Here is a 19,337-nt window from a genome sequence, read left to right as displayed (position 1 = left end):
ATCCATGGAAACGTGAACTCAGTTAACATATTGGGGCTGAAACCCTTTGTCCGAACCAGGAAAGAGAAGTACAAGTTGGTTTTCAGTAGCAGACGCTGCCTGACTTGGTGTTTCCAGCATTTTACTCCTTTTCATTTCCAGGTATTTGGAAATGTCTGTTTCTCTTTTCCTGATATGTTGAGTATTTTTGTTTTGGATTTCCAGTGGCTGCAGTTTTGTGTTGTGATTTTCTTTTTCGGGGAATCTGTATAACCTGTCCTCTCCTTCAGATACCCTGATGCCAGCCCAGAGGAGCTACAGCTGACGGACAACGTCTGCATTATCTGCCGGGAGGAGATGGTGACCGGGGCCAAGCGACTCCCCTGCAACCACATCTTCCACACTAGGTGAGTGCAGGCTACCTTTCCCACTGGGTGTAGCTACGAGCTGCATCAAGTTGGTATTCACACTGTGCCAGGACCTACACAAACCTCAGACACCTGCAATTGGCTCCTTTTTGATCCTAGCCTTTTCGATTTTAAAAGCCCTGATTAAATGGCGCACCGTTCCTCTGGGAGACTTTGGCCTGTCCAGGTAAATGTTACTGCCATTTTCTTTAACTTTTTGTCCCAGAGGCCTGACTGTACCAAAGTGACTTTGTGAAAGTCGGCCCGCGCTCTGTAATAATCAGACAACAGCAGAGCCAAAGAACATACGATTAATGCTTTATTAGTTTAATGCTAGCGGGAGTGAGGGGTTACAGAGAAAGAGTAAACAGTGTAGCCCGAGCTCTGTTCTGATCCCACTCGAAGATGCCTCGGTTAGTGTGTATCTTTTATACCGACTTTGTGAGAAACCTTTGTGGGAAGTTGCGCTTCCTACAGCAATTGCTTACTGCAAGCTTTAGCAAAACAAAATATGTCTAAAATAACTATCTTTCTTACCCACACCTGGCCCCAAATCCAGTCCTAACTATAGTCACCCCATGGCTGAGGTAACTTCTTACCATGGGAATAGCTGACTATCAGGAGACCGGCTGCATACCATTAACCCTTACATTGCCAGCCGTTAACCCTTGCACTCCCAACTATCTTTTACAACTTAATGCTGCATGAAATCCTTGGGGTAACCACATTGAGGCCACACAGTCTGGGGCTGATTTAATCAACCATTTATGACTGAGGTCAAGCAAAACTGCATCACCAGGAGGGTTGTGAGCCATTGGAATTCTAGAAATCCTGTCTTTGAATATATTCAAAGCTGCGTTTGGATTATTGAGTACTGGGAGAATTGAAGGGATGTGGGGAGGGTCTTACAGCAAGTGGAATTGAGGTACAGAAGCAACAGACCACAAGGGCAGCACAGTGGTGTAGCAGGTAGAGCTGCTGCCTCGCAGCACCGGAGACCCGGGTTAAATTCCCACCTCCGGCACTGTCTGTGTGTGGAGTTTGCATGTTCTCCCTGTGACTGTGGGTTCCCCCCACCCCCCCCCCCCCCCCCCCCCCCCCCCGGGTGCTTCCAGTTTCCTCCCACGTCCCAATGACGTGCAGGTCAGTGAGTTAATCAACTGCTGTAATTTGCCCCTCTAGTGCATGGGTGAGGGGTAGAATCTGTGGGGGGGTGGGTATGATGGGAATATAGAGAGGATAAAACTGGGATTAATGTGGTTTTAGTGTAAATAGTAGGCACGGGCTCGGAGGGGTGCAAGGCCTGTTTCAGTGCTGGACAATGCTATGGAAGGTCAGATAGCTTCCTTCCCACCTCTTTGTTCCAGATTGGGTCTGAGTTCAACAGAGCATAGCAGCCATCCAGTGCTTTCTGGACATAATCTTCTTTTAGTGTAGGTAATGAGGTATTTACCATGGGGGGAAAAGTGCTATGGCTTTCCCAATGTTGGTCCGTATTGAGATGTTGGTCGGTTGACCAGTGGACATGTACCTGTGGCCAGGTTGTTTTCTGCTCCTTAACCTGTTGGGGGTGAAACTACTAGGATCCGAGGGCATAGCCTCAGAATAAAGGGATGCCCTTTTAAAACTGAGGTGAGGAGGAATTTCTTCAGCTAGAGGGTGGTGAATCTGTGGAATTTGTTGCCATGGAGGCGAAATCATTTGTATATTTAAGGCAGAGATTGATAGGTTCTGGATTGGTAAGTAGGGTTAAGGGTTGTGGGGAGAAGGTGGGAGAATAAGGTTGAGATTTTAAAAACAATCCGCCATGATTGAATGGTGGAGCAGACTTGATGGGCTGAATGGCCTAATTCTGCTCCCATATCTTACGGTTTTATGGCATGAAGCTGAGAATCGTAGAATTGTCATGGCACAGGATGAGGCTAGTCAGCCTGTTGAGACTGGTGCTGGCTCCTGGTGGAGCAATCCATTGAGTCAGCAGCTCCTCCATTTCCCAGAGACCACCAAATAGCAGCCTGCCCTTGATGCACTTGCCTTAGTCAAGTGATCAGAGGATTGCGTGCCCACTCCAGAGAGGTTAACTGGTGAACTAGGTTACTGCTCTAGTGAAGCAATGTCAAGGGGCATCAGATTAAATGGAGCATCAAGCCAACACATCAAAGGTCAGGGGATAGTCAAAGTGGAGTTTATTGTCATGTGCACAAGTCCACGTGTGCGCAGATGCAATGAAAAACTTGCAGCAGTATCACAGGCACAGATAAGCAGCAAAAGAAAACAAGTTAAAATTGTACACAGTTTTTACAAGTGAACACAGGAAAATATCAATTTTAGTGCAAAGTGGTCAGTGTTGCTAAACTGTACTGACTTAGGGTTTTGCTGGTGGTTAGTCAGAGAGAGAGAGAGAGAGCAAGGAAACAGACCTTTTGGCCCATCGAGTTTGTGCTCACTATCAACTACGCATTTACACTAATCCTACGTTAATCCTGTTGTTTATCCCCTCCTGCCCCTCACACTCCCATCAACTGTTTCTTCTTCCCCCCCCACCCCAGATTCTACCCCTCACAATTTACCCAATTTGGCCAGTTAACCCAAAGACCTGCATCTTTGGGATGTGGGAGAAAACAGAAGCAGGGGGGTGGGGGGAAACCCACAGGGTCATAGGGAGAGCATGCAAACTCCACACAGGCAGCTCCCGAGGTCAAGATTGAACCTGGGTCACTGGAGCTGTAAGGCAGCAGCTCTCCAAGTTGCATCACTGTAGTGCCCAATGCTGATGGATGATCCAGTTATGGTATACTGCTGCCTGTGGTATCTCACTATACATATTGTTGAGTTTCCTACATTACTGCAGTGACTACAGTTCTGAAGAACACCATTGCTTTAGTGCATATATAAAATAGTATAATTATAGCATTGGATTACAATGCACTGTTGTTCTGAACCTTTCTCTCCCTGGCTTCCCCTCTGCCCACTTTGACCATCTTCCACACACAGCAGACAAACTGATCACATGTAGTACCAATCCAACAACTGATTACTGTCTCTCCCACACACCAAGCAGCCTTTACCCTCTCCTTTTAGAGTTATAGATCAAGTACCAACCAAGTTGCCTAACTGAGCTGGTCCCACTTGCCTGTTTAGCCCATATCCCTCTTAAACCCTTCCTATCCATGTAATTGTCCAAATGTCATAACTGTACCCACATCTACCACTGGCTCTGGCAGCTCGTTCCATATACCCACCACCCTGTATTGGGGGAAGAGAGGGGAAGTTGCCCCTCGGGTCCTCTGTCTTCCATTATTTCTCTTAACCCCTCCCCATTCCCCCAATATTTGTCACCCAAGCTGGCTGGAAGCCTAAAGATGGAGCAAGTAACCTTGGCCTATCCTGATCCATCTACAGCCATATCGTCTACGTCGTGTGTGGCCCTCATTTTACTACTTTGCCCCTTTTCCTCAAGCCCCCACTAGAGCTTGAGTTTTGTAGTCTCGGGCCAAAGCTATTTGCATGGCAGATGGCCAGTATTTAAAAGGTGGAGGGAGGCCACCTCCCCTTTTTTCTTTCCAGTCCAGAAGAAGGGTCTCGACCTGAAAACATGGACTGTCCATTTTCCTCCATAGATGCTGCCTGACCTGCTGAATTCCTCCAGCATGGTGCGTTGCTCCACTGTAAAGTTGTACCAAGACCTCTCTGCTCCTGTATTGTATGCTGCAGCTAATGAAGACCAGTGTTGACATGCAAAGACCAGATCTTTGCATGTACACCAAGATCCCTTTTGTTCCTCCAAACTTCCCAAGGCTCTCCCATTTGTGGTATACCTCCTACCCTTATTAACCCACCCTCCAAAATAAAATCGCAACGTTCTCGCTGCACTGAGGTTCGTGTTTGGGCACCCGGCTAGGTGACACCGCCTTGGTTGTAACCTCTCTCTGTTTGCCCTGCAGCTGCCTCCGCTCCTGGTTCCAACGCCAGCAGACGTGCCCGACATGTCGCATGGATGTCCTGCGCACCACGCTGCCCGCACCGACACCCCCACCGCAGCAGCCGCAGCCGCAGACGCCCTTAGTACCCCAGCAGCCAAACAGTGAGTGCCAGTCTGGGCCCACGGCTCATGCAGGCTGAGCTCCCTCGGGGGTGGGGGGGGGGGGTGGGGGCTGTCATTGGGGTGGTTAAGTCAGGTGGAAGGACAGGACTGTGGTGGGGGGAGTCCAGAACAACAGGGCAGAACCTCTCTTAGAGTCGAGCCACCCTCTGCTGAAGTCTGGAACTCCCCCACACACAACCTCAACTGGGAAGTGACCTCCAACAAGTAACAATGACGCCACGGATAGAGCCACTTCCTCACAGTTCCAGCAACCCCAGTTCAATCCCAACCTCCGCTCTGTGTGTAGAGTTTCCACGTTCTCCCTGTGACTGTGTGGGATTCCCCCAGGTACTCTGGTTTCAAATTTCCTTCAGTTTTCTCTCTCAAACCTGTGCCCTCCAGCTTTATGGAGACTGCAGATCCTGGAATCTGCAGCAGTGCACAATGCTGGAAGAACTCGGGGTCAGGCAGCATCTGTGGAGGGAAATGAGCAGTCAACATTTCAAGTCGAGACCCTTCATAGGGACCAGATAAAGGGGCAGTTGACATTTCAGGTCGAGACCATTTCCCTCTGACCCAATGAGTTCCTCCAGCACTTTGTGTGCCCCTCTAGCTTTGGACTCCCTTACCCTGGGTAAAAGACTCCTGACTGGACCATGTGGTCTGACCAGTGTTTTCTAAAGTTGCACCTACCATCCCTACTCCTGTATTGTGTCCCGACCTATGAAGGCAAGGATCCCTCCACCACCCTATCCACCTCTGCCACTTTCCAGGAAATATGATCTTAAACCCCTAGGTCTCTCTGTCCATCAGCATTCTTTAGTGCCCAACCCTTTAATGTCTTCTGCCTTTTTGGCTTCTCTAAATACATCACCTTGCACTTGTTGGGATTAAATTTCATCTGCCAATGCACTGTGCAGCTTTCCGTCTGATCGATATCCTGCTGTCAGCTTGGGCAACCTTCCACCGCTACTCACCAAGCCAATTTTGGATCCAATTAACCAGCTCACATCAGATCCCATGTGCCTTAACCTTCTGGACCAGCCTACCGCATGGGACTTTGTCAAATACCTCAACGTCCATACATCAATCATAGTTACCTCCCTTTTTCAAGGTCCCCTCCTGTGTTAATGAAACCAGCACCTTCTTCCCACTCAACCAGCTCAAGACCTGAACTCGAGGACAAACCTTGTCCCTTTTCCATAACCACCTTGAAGCTTACAGGTCACTGTTCCCAAAGTGTACCCCCCACCCCTCTCTCCCCCACTAACACTTCAACTACCTGCCCAGTTTTATTTCTGAAGGTGAGTTCTGCCTCATCTCTGGTTGGACTCTACACATTGTCTCAAAGAAGAAATTTTCTTGGACCCACTAAACAAATTCCACCCCATCTAAGCCCCTTGCACTAAGGCAGTCCCAGTTGATGTTGAGAAAGTTTAAAACCCCTCCTCTTTCTCTCCTCCCCCCCCCCCCCCCCCCACTACTACAACCCTATTGTTCTTGCCCCTTTTTGCACTCTGCCTGCAACCTTGACAGATCCAAAAGTAGTGTCCTCTTGTAGAAAGCGTCAGGAGCTCCCACAAACAAGGAGTGCAGTGATGTCCTTGAGGAGTTCAAACCCCACAAGTGCAATGTGATGCACTAAGGGTTAATCACCATCCAGGACACCAGGGAAGACTTCCTTGCCCTTTCTCTGTGGGTTGAGGCACAGATTTTCTCTTCCACCAACCATGTGCTGGGAATGCCTGCCTGGGCTCGATTCTACAGTGGTTTGCAAGTAATAGCCTTCAGCTCCTGAGGCCAACATCTCGATGGGTCAGTTACCAGAGTGAGCCAAGGGGGACCTGGGACAATGGGGTGGGCACAGTTGGAGATGGTTATGTGAGGGAACAGGAGAGTTGGGTTGGTTGCGTACTCATCCCATTTCCCTTCTGCTTCCAGTACCTCCGGGGATGATGCCACCCTTCCCGCCAGGACTGTTCCCCTTCTGGCCACCCATGGGCCACTTGGGCCAGAACTTCTTCCCTCAGGCTCCAGGTGCAGCTCCCAACACACCGCAGCCAAATGCTTCAGCTCCCTCTGGGTCAGATGCCCAGACTAACGGTAGGTGCTCGCCTCCAGGCACTGAGGCCAGGTTTGAAGACGAAGATAAACATTGTTTAAACAAAGTGCTGAACTACCAAAGTGAAAACCTGTTAATCTGGCACCCTCGGGAATTTGGTGTGGTGCCTGACTAGCAGATTTTCCTGACTATCAGCTGTTACTACTGTTAACACCACATTTCACACTTTTAATTTGCATTCTAAGATGTTACACAGTAGTGTAATTTTTCCAGCGAGCCCAATGAGTTTAAAGGGAGAGCAGGAAAAGTTTGCTCTAATGAGTTTAATGGGGTCACAGGAAGTGGGGCCACCAGTGAGTTAACATAGAACATAACAGCACGGTAAGGCCCTTCAGCCCACAATGTTGTGCCGACATTTTATCCTGCTCTAATATCTATCTAGCCCTTCCCTCCCATATAGCCCTCCATTTCCCTATCATTCATGTGGCTATCTAAGAGTCTCTTATGTCCCTGATCACGAACAAGGAGCAGAAGTAGGCCATTCAGGCCATCGATTCTGCTCCGCTAGCTCACCATGAGCTAAACTATTCCCATCTAGCCCTAATTCCCGGTCTTTTCCCCATATCCCTTGATACCTTGACTAATTAAATACCTATCAATCTCCTCCTTAAACACCCCCAATGATCGGGCCTCCACAGCTGTATGTGGCAACGAATTCCATAAATCCACGACCCTCTGGCTAAAGAAATTTATTTAATATATCTACCCCCACAACCTCTGCCGGCAATGTGTTCCACGCACCCACCACTCACCTTTAAAAATTACGCCCCCTCGTGTTAGCCAATTTCACCCTGGGGAAAAGTCTCTGACTGTCCACTCGATCTATGGGTTGGTGTACCTTCTAGGCAAATTCTATTAGGCAAAGGGCTCTATCTTTTTGTGATGTTTCTCCCATGAGATTCTTGAGAAGGGAGGCTAGGCATTGATATAACATCTCATCCTACAGCATGGTACTGGGTAGGGGATGGAGCAGGTGTAGGTTCCCTGGCTTATTCCCCTGAAGCAAGAGGAAACCTGTAGTGAATGCACACTCCAGTGGCAGCCTGGAGGGTGTTTCTTGCTGTACTGTTGCAGCCAGGGTCCTGGCAGCCTTGTGACGTCACAGAGGGATGACACCCTCTAACATGTCACTGAGCCAGGCAATAGCCCAGGCACTGGGGCCCTGGCTTCCTATCTCCATCAATCCCAGTCTCTCCAACGTACAAATGGAAGCAAAAAGTGCCAGACATCGCAATAAATGGGAAAAGACGGCAGCAAAGCCAAAGAGTTACTCAAAAACGTGCACCAGTGGTGAGACAAAAACTCCTTCACTTAAAATGGAGACACGAGATGGCAGATGCTGGAATCGGAAACAACAAACTAAACGCTGGAAGAGCTCAGCAGGTCAGGCACCATCTGTGGAGGGAAATGGACAGTCAGCGTTTTGGGGTCGAGACCCTTCATCTCGACACATGAATGGTCTAGGTATCTGGACCTTCCAGCTACCTAGACTACACCTCCTCCCACCCTGTTTCTTGTAAGGACACCACTCCTTTTATCTGTTTCTCAGTCTCTGCTGCATCTGCTCTCAAGATGAGGCCTTCCACTCCAGGTCATCCGAGATGTTCTCTTTCGGAAAGTGGGGCACTCCTTGCCCCCACCACCCCCACTTGTTCGTTGATCAAGCCCTCGCCCACTTCTATTTTCCACACTTCTGCTCTTACACTCACCTGCTCACAAGCAAAACAGGGACAGAGTTCCCCTGGTCCTTGTCTTTCACCCCACCAGCCTCCACGTCCAGCACTTCATTCTTTTTCTAAGCAGTCCAGATGAAGGGTCTCGACCCAAAACGTTGACTGTCCATTTCCCTCCACTGATGCTGCCCGACCTGCTGAGTTCCTTCACTGTTTTGTCTGTTGCTCCTTTGTTTAAAAGATGTTTTAAATCGATTAGAAGTGAGGCTGGAGTGAATAATGTGAGAACTAAGGGAAGGGATCTGAAGGTTAACTTGAAGGCAGGAGCATAGTTTCAATGAAGAAAATTTAGTATTGGTTTATTGTCACTTGTACCGAGGTACAGTGAAAAACTTGTCTTGCTTACCGATCGTACAGGTCAATTCATTACACAGTGCAGTTACATTGAGTTAGTACAGAGTGCATTGATGTAGTACAGGTAAAAACAATAACAGTACAGAGTAAAGTGTCACAGCTACAGAGAAAGTGCAGTGCAATAAGGTGCAAGGTCACAACAAGGTAGATCGTAAGGTCAGAGTCCATCTCATCGTATAAGGGAACTGTTCAATAGTCTTATCACAGTGGGGTAGAAGCTGTCCTTGAGCCTGGTGGTACGTGCCCTCAGGCTCCTGTATCTTCTACCTGATGGGAGAGGAGAGAAGAGAGAGTGACCCGGGTGGGTGGGGTCCTGGTCCTTGTACCCAAAGATGAGCAATTTGTCGGTACAAAGACTGTATGGCATCTTGGTAATTAGTAACTAGTTTATTATTGTCACATGTGTGGAGATAGTGAGAAGCTTTGTTTTGCATGCCATCTGTACAGATCATTCCAAACAAGTACATTGAGATAGTAAAACAAAAATGATGATAATGCAGAATGTCGTGTTATGGTTACAGAGAGTGCAGTGCAAGTTAGACTGCGCAAGGGCCATGAGGTAGATTGAGATCAGGAATTCATCTTTATTGTAAGAGGTCCATTCAAGAGTCTTACAACAGTGGGATAGAAGTTGTCCTTGAGCCTGGTGGTATGTGTGCTCAAGCTTGTGTTTCTTATGCCTGAGGGGAGAAGAGTGAATCTCCAGGAGGGGAGGGGGTCTTTGATTACGTTGGCTGCTTTCCTAGGGCAGCAGAAGTGTAGAGTGAGTCAGTGGAGAGGGGAGGATGGTTTTCATGATGGTCTGGGCTGCATCCACAGCTCTGCAATTTCTTGTGGCCTTGGGCAGGGCAGTTGCCCTACCGAGCAGTGATGCATCAGATGGGATGCTTTGTGATGCATCTATAAAAACTGTTGAATTTCCTTGGCTGGATGAGACAGCAGAGGCACCAGTGTGCTTTCTGGGCCATAGCATCTACATGCCTCTCTCCCTCTTTGTAGCCAGCGAGTAACTTCAGAAATGCAGAGGAAATGCAGCAACCAATTTGGGCACAGCTGCAGTGTAGTAAGTGACCGTGTGTGAGTTCATGTACTGGGATACGTCCTGCACCTGCCTTAGTCTTTGATGCAGGCAAGCAGGATGTGACACGTAAACAGTATAGGTGCTTGTGAAGTGTCAGTCTGGAGCAGAGCTGGCGTGGAAACCCTGCCCAGGTTTTGCAGCAAGGTGGGAAGAAACGGAAACATTCTGGCCCGAGGTGTAACGTTGGTGCCACTATCAACGGGTAACCACTTTCCCTGTTGTTGGTCTGTAATGTGAAGTGACAAACTCGAGGCCAGGACGTTGGTGCTTTGCAGGCATGGTGTAATAAGGGAACTGAAATGGAACTAGGTACTCTGATCCCAGCAAGCCTGTCCTCCATGCCTCTGTTTAATCGCTGGCATATTCCCACTAATTGCTGCCTGTGTGATGCCTTTTAAATTCCAGCTGCCAATGGCGACTCATCACGAACCAGTGAACCAATGGCAGGGACCAGTTTGGAGCCACCGCCTGCTGGATCAATCCCAGGATTTCCTTTCTCCTTCCCTCCGTTCCCATCGGCTCCTTGGGTGGGAATGCCGCCGCCTCCGTTTGGTAAGAGTGAGCACTGGGTGTGCTTGTTTGCAGAGGTTTGTCCTTCATTCCTACAGTTGGCATCGGAAGACATTCAATGCACTGTCTTAAAGGTCCAACTTTCCTCCAAAGAGGCCTTATTATCTGAAGGGTTGAGGGATTGGGTTTTTACATGCAGTTTTTTTTATGTACACCAAAGGTAGTACCTTGGGAACAAGGATGACTTGCTTTCACTGAGTTTGTGGATTCTGAGGTGGCTGATGAGGCCATTGTGGAATCCACAGCCTCTCTCGGGTCAGCTGGGCAAAGTCAAGTTTGTCATAAGCACAGGTACACGTATACACAGGTGCAATGAAAAACTTAACCTGCAGCAGCATCACAGGCACATAGCATCAGGTACACAATATCCACAAGGAAAACAAAAATTAAACAAATTATACACAATTTTTACAAAGAACAATCAGAACAAATAAAACAAGGTCCATTGGAGTGCAAGGTGGTCATACCTGGGTAGTGATTAGGGTTGTGCAGGTCGGTTCAAGCACCGAATGGTTGAAGGGAAGTAACTGTTCCTGAACCTGGTGGTGTGGGACTTCAGGCTTCTGTACCTCCTGCCCGATGGGAGCTGCGAGAAGATGGCACGGCCCAGATGGGGGTGATCTTTAGATGTTACAGTCTTGAGGCAGTGCCTTCTGTAGATACTGCCAGTGGTGGGGAGGGATGTGCCTGTGATGTATTGGGCTGAGCAACTCTCTGCAGCTTGTGTTCCTGTGCATTTGAGTTGTACCACACCATGGTGGGCACGTAGGTGGTTTATGAGGTGGTCTGTGCCTTCCTCCACTTAACACAGGGCCTCTGTGCTCCTGACATGGCTGCAAGGTTCACCATCCAGAATATTCCTCCTCTTTAAACAGTCACAGGCCAGAGATTCCCAGGGATTGGGTGAGGGGTGTTGCATTACTCCAAGGATGCTTTGAACACTCCCTTGAATCCCATGCCCTGGGACAGAGCTCAGAATAGAGTACCTGTTTTGGGGATCTGGTGTCAAACCACTGGCAGAATTTAGGGGTAGTGGGTAGCACATCAATCAGTTGTACCCGCCAGCTGGAAGGCGGACATCCTCTCTGGAACACTTGGAAATCCGGCTTATTTCTGGCAACGGCCAACTGAACAAATGATTCCCCGGCAACACACGGTGCTGGAGGAACTCAGCGGGTCAGGCAGCGTCTGTGGAGAGAAATGGGCACAGTTGACGTTGGGGTCGAGACCCTTCATCTGGTCTAGAGTGGAGGGGAGCTAGCTGGTATAAAAGGGGTGGAGCAAGAGCTAGCAGGTGATCGGTGGATCCGGGGGGGGGAGCAGAGGTGACAGGAAGAGTGGGAATGATGTCAGAAGCCGGGAAATGATTCCCCATCCAACCTAAGATTCCCAGAATCGTATCCCTGGAGAGACTGGGCACAGTTTTCGCAATACGAAGCCCTGACTGGAACTGTTGCTGTCCTGTGTTCCCTCTCAGCGATGCCTCCAATGCCGATGCCACCATCGGGTTTTGCCGGACTGACGGAAGAGGAGCTCCGGGCGATGGAAGGGCAGGAGCGCCAGAACCTGGAAGCCCGGCTCCAGTGTCTCCAGAACATTCACACGCTGCTGGATGCGGCCATGGTCCAGATTCACCAGTACCTCTCGGTTGTTGCGACTCTCAGGTAGGCTGACTGGTGGTGGTGGCTTCAGATCCCCCTTTGGCTCTTTCGGTGAGAGTTCACCAGCCACAGAGCAGGTCCGGGCCATTTACCTTAAAGCCAATGGCAAGCAGGAGGGTTAGTCATCCACGTTCCTTGGCTCATACCTCCAAGTGTGCAGTCTCTCGTACTAACAGATAGGAGCAGGAGAAGGCCACTCGTACTCTCCCACCTTGTGACGTGTATAATCTACTCCAGGCCCTCAATAGCTGTACCAGTTCCCCTCAATTCCCTGATTCTTCAAAACTGTATCTACCTCCTTAAATTTGCCTCTAGTGGCCCAGTTTCCACAACCCTCTGCTATAGGGAATTCCAGAGATTTGCCACCCATATTCCAATACTTGGAGATGGTCCCTTTAATTCCTTTCCCCATGAGTAACAACAGGGCTGGCTTGTACATCCCTGCCCCACCTCCCAGTCTGCTAGCCCACAGCTCTTCTGTTCATTCAAGGGATGTGAGCCAGCATTTAATTGCCCATCCCTGATTCACCTTGAAGGTGGTGGTGAGCTGTCTTGGAACCATAGAACACTACAGCACAGAAAACAGGCCATTCGGCCCTTCGTCTGTGCCAAAATGTTATTCCGCTAGTCCCATTGACCTGCACCCAGTCCATAACCCTCCAGACCTCTCCCGTCCATGTATCTATCCAATTTATTCTTAAAACCTGAGTGAGCCTGCATTTACCACATCAGATGGCAGCCTGTTCCACACTCCCACCCCTCTGAGTGAAGAAGTTCCCCCTAAACCTTTCACCCTAAAGCCATGTCCTCTCGTACTTATCTCTCCTAATCTAGGTGGAAAGAGCCTACTCACATTAACTGTCTATACCCCTCATAATTTTGTAAACCTCTATCAAATCTCCCCTCATTCGTCTACACTCCAAGGAATAAAGTCCTAACCTGTTCAATCTTTCCCTGTAATTCAACTCCTGAAGATCCGGCAACATTCTAGTAAATCTCCTCTGCACTCTTTCAATCCTACTGATGTCCTTCCTATAGTTAGGTGACCAGAACTGCCTTCTCGAACTGCTTCAGTCCTTGAGGTGTGGGTATACCCACAATGCTTGTTAGAGAGGGTTTTGACCCAGCGACTGTGAAGGAACGGTGATTATATTTCCAAGTCGGGGATAGCGTGAGGCTGGAGGGCAGCTTCCAGGTTAGTGGTATTCCTCTACATTTTTGCCTGAGGCAGATATGACCAGGGACTGCTTTGGTTTGTGAGTCGAGGAGGGGTGGGGGGAGCCGTTTTTATTTTTTTTGTACAGGGCTAATCCTGCTGCCTTTCTCTCTAGCCCCCCTAGGCCAACGACAACTGAGAGTACAGCACCAAGCACAGAGTCGGCAGAACTGGCATCTGCATCACCGGTGGATTCCCCAGCAGAGTCTCCCTCTCCTCCTGCTCCAGTGGCTGACAACACCTCTACACTACCAACCCTAACGCCTGAAGAAATAGGTAAAACTTTCTGCAGGTGCAGGGTCACTGAAGTATAAATGTTTAAAAACTGAGCAGTGTCCTTTCCAAAGCTCGATGTTTTCAGGAGGGTATATTCCTCTGATATAGAACCAAGTGATGAGGAACTCCGGGGAAAATCTCGGATGGGGCTCCTCTGTGAGGTTTACAGATGCTGATGGGACAGCTTGTCAATCGCTTGAATTTCTTTAGCATGTAGCTAGTGTCCTTGAAACAGATGCACTGAAACACAAGGGGACATAATTTTAAGGTGATTGGAGGAAGGTATAAGGGGGATGTCGGGTAAGTTTTTACAGAGATGGGTGTGTGGAACACACTGCCTGCAGAGGTTGTGGGGGCAGATACATTAGGGACATTTAAGAGACTTAGATACATGAATGATAGAGAAATGGGGGGCTATGTGGGAGGGAGAGGTTAGAGAGATCTTGGAGCAGGATAAAATCGGGACAACATTGTGGGCTGAAGGGCCTGTACTGTGCTGTAGTGTTCTGAGTGTATCTAACAAAAGTAGTGAAAGTAGGTTGTACCTGGGAGCACGGAGCTTGCCAATGGGAATTCTGTCCTCCCAGAGGAAGGGGAAAGTCAATCCCAAGGTGTGCAATGGCACTTCTGTAACAAGAATGGGCCATTCTGCCCATCTACTCCATGCCAGCTCCTGTGCTCTACCACAGCTTTTGCCCACCCCTCCCCATCTCATCTCACCTGTGCGATCTTCCCCCCGCTGCACTTCCAAGGGTGCACATCTGGGAATGGGCAGGTTTGGGGAATTCTTCGTCCCAAGCACAGTTGCTGGGAGCAGTGAGGAGTTAGTGGCTTAAGGTGCAAATGAATAGCATACTGGGCAGACTGTTCAGCCCCTCTTGCCTGCTATCGCTCGATAGGATCATGGGCTTGGTTTACCTCAGCACCATGATCCCATTCCAACCCCATGCCTTTAATATCCATATATTTGGCTATTCAGTATAGCGGGTGGGAGGGAGATGAGGTTATACAGGAGACACAAGCCTGCAGATGCTGGAATCTGGAGCAGCACAAACACAGGAGGAACTCGGCAGGTCGGGCAGTATCCGTGGAGGGAAATGGACAGTCGACACCTCGGGCTGAGACCCTTTTATCTGGACTGAAAGAGGGGAGATGGTCAGTATAAAGAGGTGGGGGGGGGTAAGGGCTGGAGTAAGAGCTGGCGGGTGATTGGTGGATCCAGGTGGCTAGGCAGATGGAGGGGTGGGAGGGGGGAGTGGGAATGATCTCGGAAGCCAGGAGATGATGGATGGAAGTGACAAAAGGCTGAAGAAGATGGAATCCAATAGGAGAGGAAGGTGGACTTCAGATTCTGCCTGTGTAGTGTACAACCTGGCAGCATGAGCGGTGAATTCTCCAACTTCAGGTAAACTGCTTCCCCCACCCCACCCCCCCCCCCCCCCCCCCCCCTTCGATCCCTTCCCCTCTCTCCTCCTGATCCACCCTGGCCCCCATCAACCCATCACCCACACACTCCTCCCACTGGTTCCCCCCCCCCCCCCCCTCACCTGGGTCCACCCATCACCTGCCAGCCCTTGCTCCAGCCCTTCCCCCTCACCTCTATACTGGCTGTGTCTCAGTCCAGATGAAGATTCTTGACCCCCAAAATATTGACAGTCCATTTCCCTCCACGAATGCAGACACTGCTCCGAGTCGGTGGAATAACCCTGCGATGTTGCAGTGGGCTCCTTCAGTGTTTTAGTGTGTAGCTTGTGGGGAGGGAGAGGGCAGGGATTCCCCACCCACCCCTGTTCCCGCACTGTTGCGTCACCAGGGGCGTCGTGCAGATGACAAAGGTTGGTGGTGTTGTGGATAGTGTGAAGGATTGTCGAAGATTGCAGAGGGACATTGATAGGATACAGAGCTAGGTTGAGAAGTGGTAGATGGAGTTCAATCCAGAGAAGTGTTAGGTGGTACACTTTGGAAGGACAAACTCCAAGGCAGAGTACAAGGTTAATGGCAGGATTCTGGGTAGTGTGGAGGAACAGAGGGATCTGGGGGTTCATATCCACAGATCCCTGAAAGTTGCCTCACTGGTGGATAGGGTAGTTGAGAAATCTTATAGGATGTTAGCTTTCATAAGTTGAGGGATCGCGTTTAAGAGCTGCAAGGTAATGATGCAGCTCTACAAAATTCTGGTTAGACCACAGTGTCCAGTTCTGGTCGCCTCATTATAGGAAGGATGTGGAAGTGTTGGAAAGGGTGCAGAGGAGATTTACCAGGATGCTGCCTGGTTTAGAGTATGCATTATGAGGAGAGACTAAGGGATCTAGGGCTTTACTCTCTGGAGAGAAGGAGGATGAGAGGAGACATGATAGAGGTGTACAAAATATTAAGAGGGATAGATAGACAGCAAATGCCTCTTTCCCAGGGCACCAATGCTCAACACGAGAGGGCATGGCTTTAAGTAATGGGTGGGAAGTTCAGGGGAGTTATCCTTGAGAGTGGTTGGGACATGGAATGCGCTCCCTGGGGCGGTGGTGGAGGCAGATACATTGGTCAAATTCAGGAGATTGTAAGATAAGCATATGGAGGAATTTAAATAGAGGGATATGTGGGAGGAAGGGGTTAGATAGTCTTAGGCAAGGTTTAAAGGTCGGCACAACATTGTGGGCCAAAGGGCCTGTATTGTGCTGTACTGTTCTATGTGCCAACGTGACCAGTGTCTGCTGCTTGTAGGGCAGAGCGATCTGGAAGGCGCAGTGGGCTACACCGCGCCGAACTCCGACAACCTCCTGGAAGACGGGGAAGACCCCCTTGGAGAGCCGGATGCCGCTGAGCTGCGCCGACGGAGACTACGGAAGCTTGAGCAGTCCGACACCCAGCACTAACCACTCGGATTGGACTGCACGGCTTGAGGCTGGTCAGGGGTGGTGATATTTGTTGGGGGGGGGGGGGGGTGGTGAGCGCAAGAAAATCAGCTGAGCTAGGAGGGGGGAGGTTTGCTCCTCTGGTTTTCTTCCTCACCAACCCCACACCCCCCGCCCCGCCCCACCAACCCTTGACCTACTGCATTTGCAGCAAGTGCCATTGATTCTGTGATTTACCAAGATCCACGTTTTGTCACTGGCCTGTCCACCGCAGCAGGTTTGAAAGCATCAAGAGTCTCCAGTAAAGGGAAAACGTACACCAGCTGCCACCTGTCCGGTCCTTTCCACATGCGTGGCTTCGCGTCCATACTGAAGCGCAGCGAGGCTTCGCTTTTTCTGAAGCGACTGATTTTTCTTTTTGATTTTTGACACTGTTCTCGGCGCTAACTTTCTCACTCGAAGCCAGCAGGTTCTCCCCATCCACACAGGGCCTGTGTGTGAATCCAGCAGCGTTGTTCCAGCATGAAGAGCTGGAACAGACTTCAGCCCTTTCGGATCTGGTGGTGACGTCCTGTTTTTTTTTCCTTCCCCACCAACATCCCACCCACCCCCCCACCAAACCTCCCTGACCAGAACTGCTATAATTGCTCGCTTACTGGTAACCCAGACCTTCAGTGTATAGCCTGACTGAATCTGGCAGTGCAACCCACTGGAACTGCTTTTGACAGCAAGCTTTGGCATGCTGTGAGATCAAACTGCAATAAATATCCTTACGCAGGCCTCTCCTATATCAGTCATTCATAATATCCTCACTTTACAAATGTAATGTCCTTGGTTGAAATCATAGAGCTGGTGGTCCAGAAATATTTTCCAAATGGGTCCTTGGTATGACCATGTCAGAGGAATAATCTGTCACAAATGTGTAGATGCCTTTTTATTTTTATTTGAGTTCGGTGGGGAGAAAACGGGAGATGTGGGAATACTTTCTCCTGCACTTCAGATAATCTTATCAAAGAAAAATCTTGGATAAGGATTTTGCGAGATGAAATGGGGCCAGAGTGGGACTGTGAACAGTTCAGGTATTTGCCCATAGATAATGAAATGGAAATGATTCCTGGCTCAGAATGAAACCAGCTCCAGACTTTGGGATTTAGATCACTGGTTGATTAAATTGATTTCAATTTTCTTTTGCTTCAAGCAGTTTATTTTTTGGTTTAAACCTTTTGTAGAAGAAATTTGACTTTGAAGGTAGATTATTTGCCTTTGATAGTATGTGTTTAGTGTGGGGCAAGGTGCTTGGGGGGGGGGGGGGGGGGGGGGGGGGCGGTGGGGGGTGTGGGTTTGCAGGGATACCTGGTTTTCACTGCCCACTCCTGAGGATCACCCAGCAAGCATTCCTTTTCTAGTCAGGCCAGGGCGATGACAGATTTTGTTCTGCGTGTGTCTTGTGTTGGAAACTAGCAGGGTCAGTGAGTGTGGCATAAAGGAATTTGATTGGCAAGTGGTCGCTATTGTGGGTGGAGGGAAAGGGATGTTTCATTCCTTGTGGACCCGGGTTCTTTTGAAGAGATACTTTGTACACCAGAATCTGAGAGGGGGAGTGTGTGTGTGTGTGTGTGTGTTCCTTCCTCTCTCTCTCCCCCACCCTCCCTCTCATGAATTTTTCAAGTGTTAATGTTTTTGAATTGTTGGAACTACTGCCTCACTAAACACTTAAACAAAAGTATGCACCTTATTACCACCCCCAGCTCCCTCCCCAAACAATAGGTACCAACTGAATCAGGGCACTTTGAGATTTGAGTTCCCTCCCACAGTCTGCTTAATTGACTGACTTCATGGCAGGATGTTGAGGTTTGCTTCTTCATTGCCTTCCCCCACCGCCCCCTCAGGGTTACTTGATAGTTATCTATTGACTCGGAGCAGTCTTGCTTGTACCAGCAACGAGGGAGGCTTACCACTCAAGTTTTGCTGGTGTAGGGGACTGGAGGTGGTGGTTGACAGTCTGGGGAGATGTTTTGCTTCACTTCATGGACTTCCGGAGTATGGACAAGCTTTCCTGCTCCCTGCAGAGGAGATTGAATTTGCATGTTAATCCTTGACCCCACAAACATCTGCTTAGCCTGCTGTTGAGGAAAACCCTTCCTTCCTGTGCGAGTGCAGCTTTTTTTTGTAATGTGGAGGAACAAATGGGGGGAGGAACAGAGAGCAAATTAACACAGATTGGGTAAGATTTACATTAATTACTGTGGCAATTGACAGTTTGCTGTAGTACATGAGATCTGTGGCAATATTGAAACAAGTCTGTTTTCCCTGCACCAAGCCGAGCCCATGTCATCACCCACACGGACACCAAATAATTTTACCCTGTGTAGGGGTCCTCGCATGCATTCAGGAAACGCCTAGGGTTGGAATCAGCAGTTCTGTGCCACCAGTCTCTCATTCTGCTGGAGTATTCTTGAGGTGCCTGAATGCTTGGGGATAGGTCAATGGGATTAATGAATAACTGCTGCTCATTTGGATCCACAGTTGGTTTTAATCCTCTCCCTGTTGATGCCTGCCCTGCTGTCTCACACAAAAGAGAACACTGACTCCTGAGGAAAAGACACTTTGGTTTTGTCCCCCACCCTTCAAGCCACATACTTTGGCAGTGAATGAAGGATAGTGGTTCTGGGCTGCCTGCTGGTTTTAAGCAGGGAGCAGTTTGTGCTTCTGCATCATCACTTCCAGATGATTAAATCCAGATTGCCCTTCAACTTGGGGGGGGGGGGGGGCGGAGAGGGAAGGTGTGTGGCTGGGGGGGTAGGGCATGGACTGACACAGAAATAACCTCCCCCCCCCCCCTGCCATTTCAAGGTTGGGATTTCTGCATAGATTCCTTGCATTTACGTCTAAGAGCTCTGTAGGGGTGAGGGTTTTGTGGTTGATTATTTAATTTGTATATATTGTATAAAAATTTTAATAGCTGGAATTGTACATAGTGCACAATAAAATCTGCTGGTTCTGTC

The 19,337-nt window shown here is 49.3% G+C and overlaps 1 protein-coding gene across 3 annotated transcripts in view; it reads left to right on the top strand.

Annotated features, from left to right (window-relative positions):
• Positions 1-19,337, top strand: part of syvn1 (synovial apoptosis inhibitor 1, synoviolin) — a 51,898-nt gene extending 32,561 nt beyond the window's left edge. For all 3 annotated transcript variants that reach the window (XM_052045099.1, XM_052045100.1, XM_052045097.1), the window contains exons 10-16: positions 270-386; positions 4,331-4,470; positions 6,412-6,573; positions 10,166-10,312; positions 11,808-11,994; positions 13,323-13,483; positions 16,202-19,337. In XM_052045099.1, coding sequence (XP_051901059.1) covers positions 270-386; positions 4,331-4,470; positions 6,412-6,573; positions 10,166-10,312; positions 11,808-11,994; positions 13,323-13,483; positions 16,202-16,353 — 1,066 coding nt within the window. In that variant the 3' untranslated portion in view covers positions 16,354-19,337. The remainder of the gene's footprint in view (positions 1-269; positions 387-4,330; positions 4,471-6,411; positions 6,574-10,165; positions 10,313-11,807; positions 11,995-13,322; positions 13,484-16,201) is intronic.

The sequence above is a fragment of the Pristis pectinata genome, chromosome 38, assembly GCF_009764475.1.
Source record: "Pristis pectinata isolate sPriPec2 chromosome 38, sPriPec2.1.pri, whole genome shotgun sequence".
Lineage (NCBI taxonomy): Eukaryota > Metazoa > Chordata > Chondrichthyes > Rhinopristiformes > Pristidae > Pristis > Pristis pectinata.
This window is presented reverse-complemented; position numbering and strand designations above follow the sequence as displayed.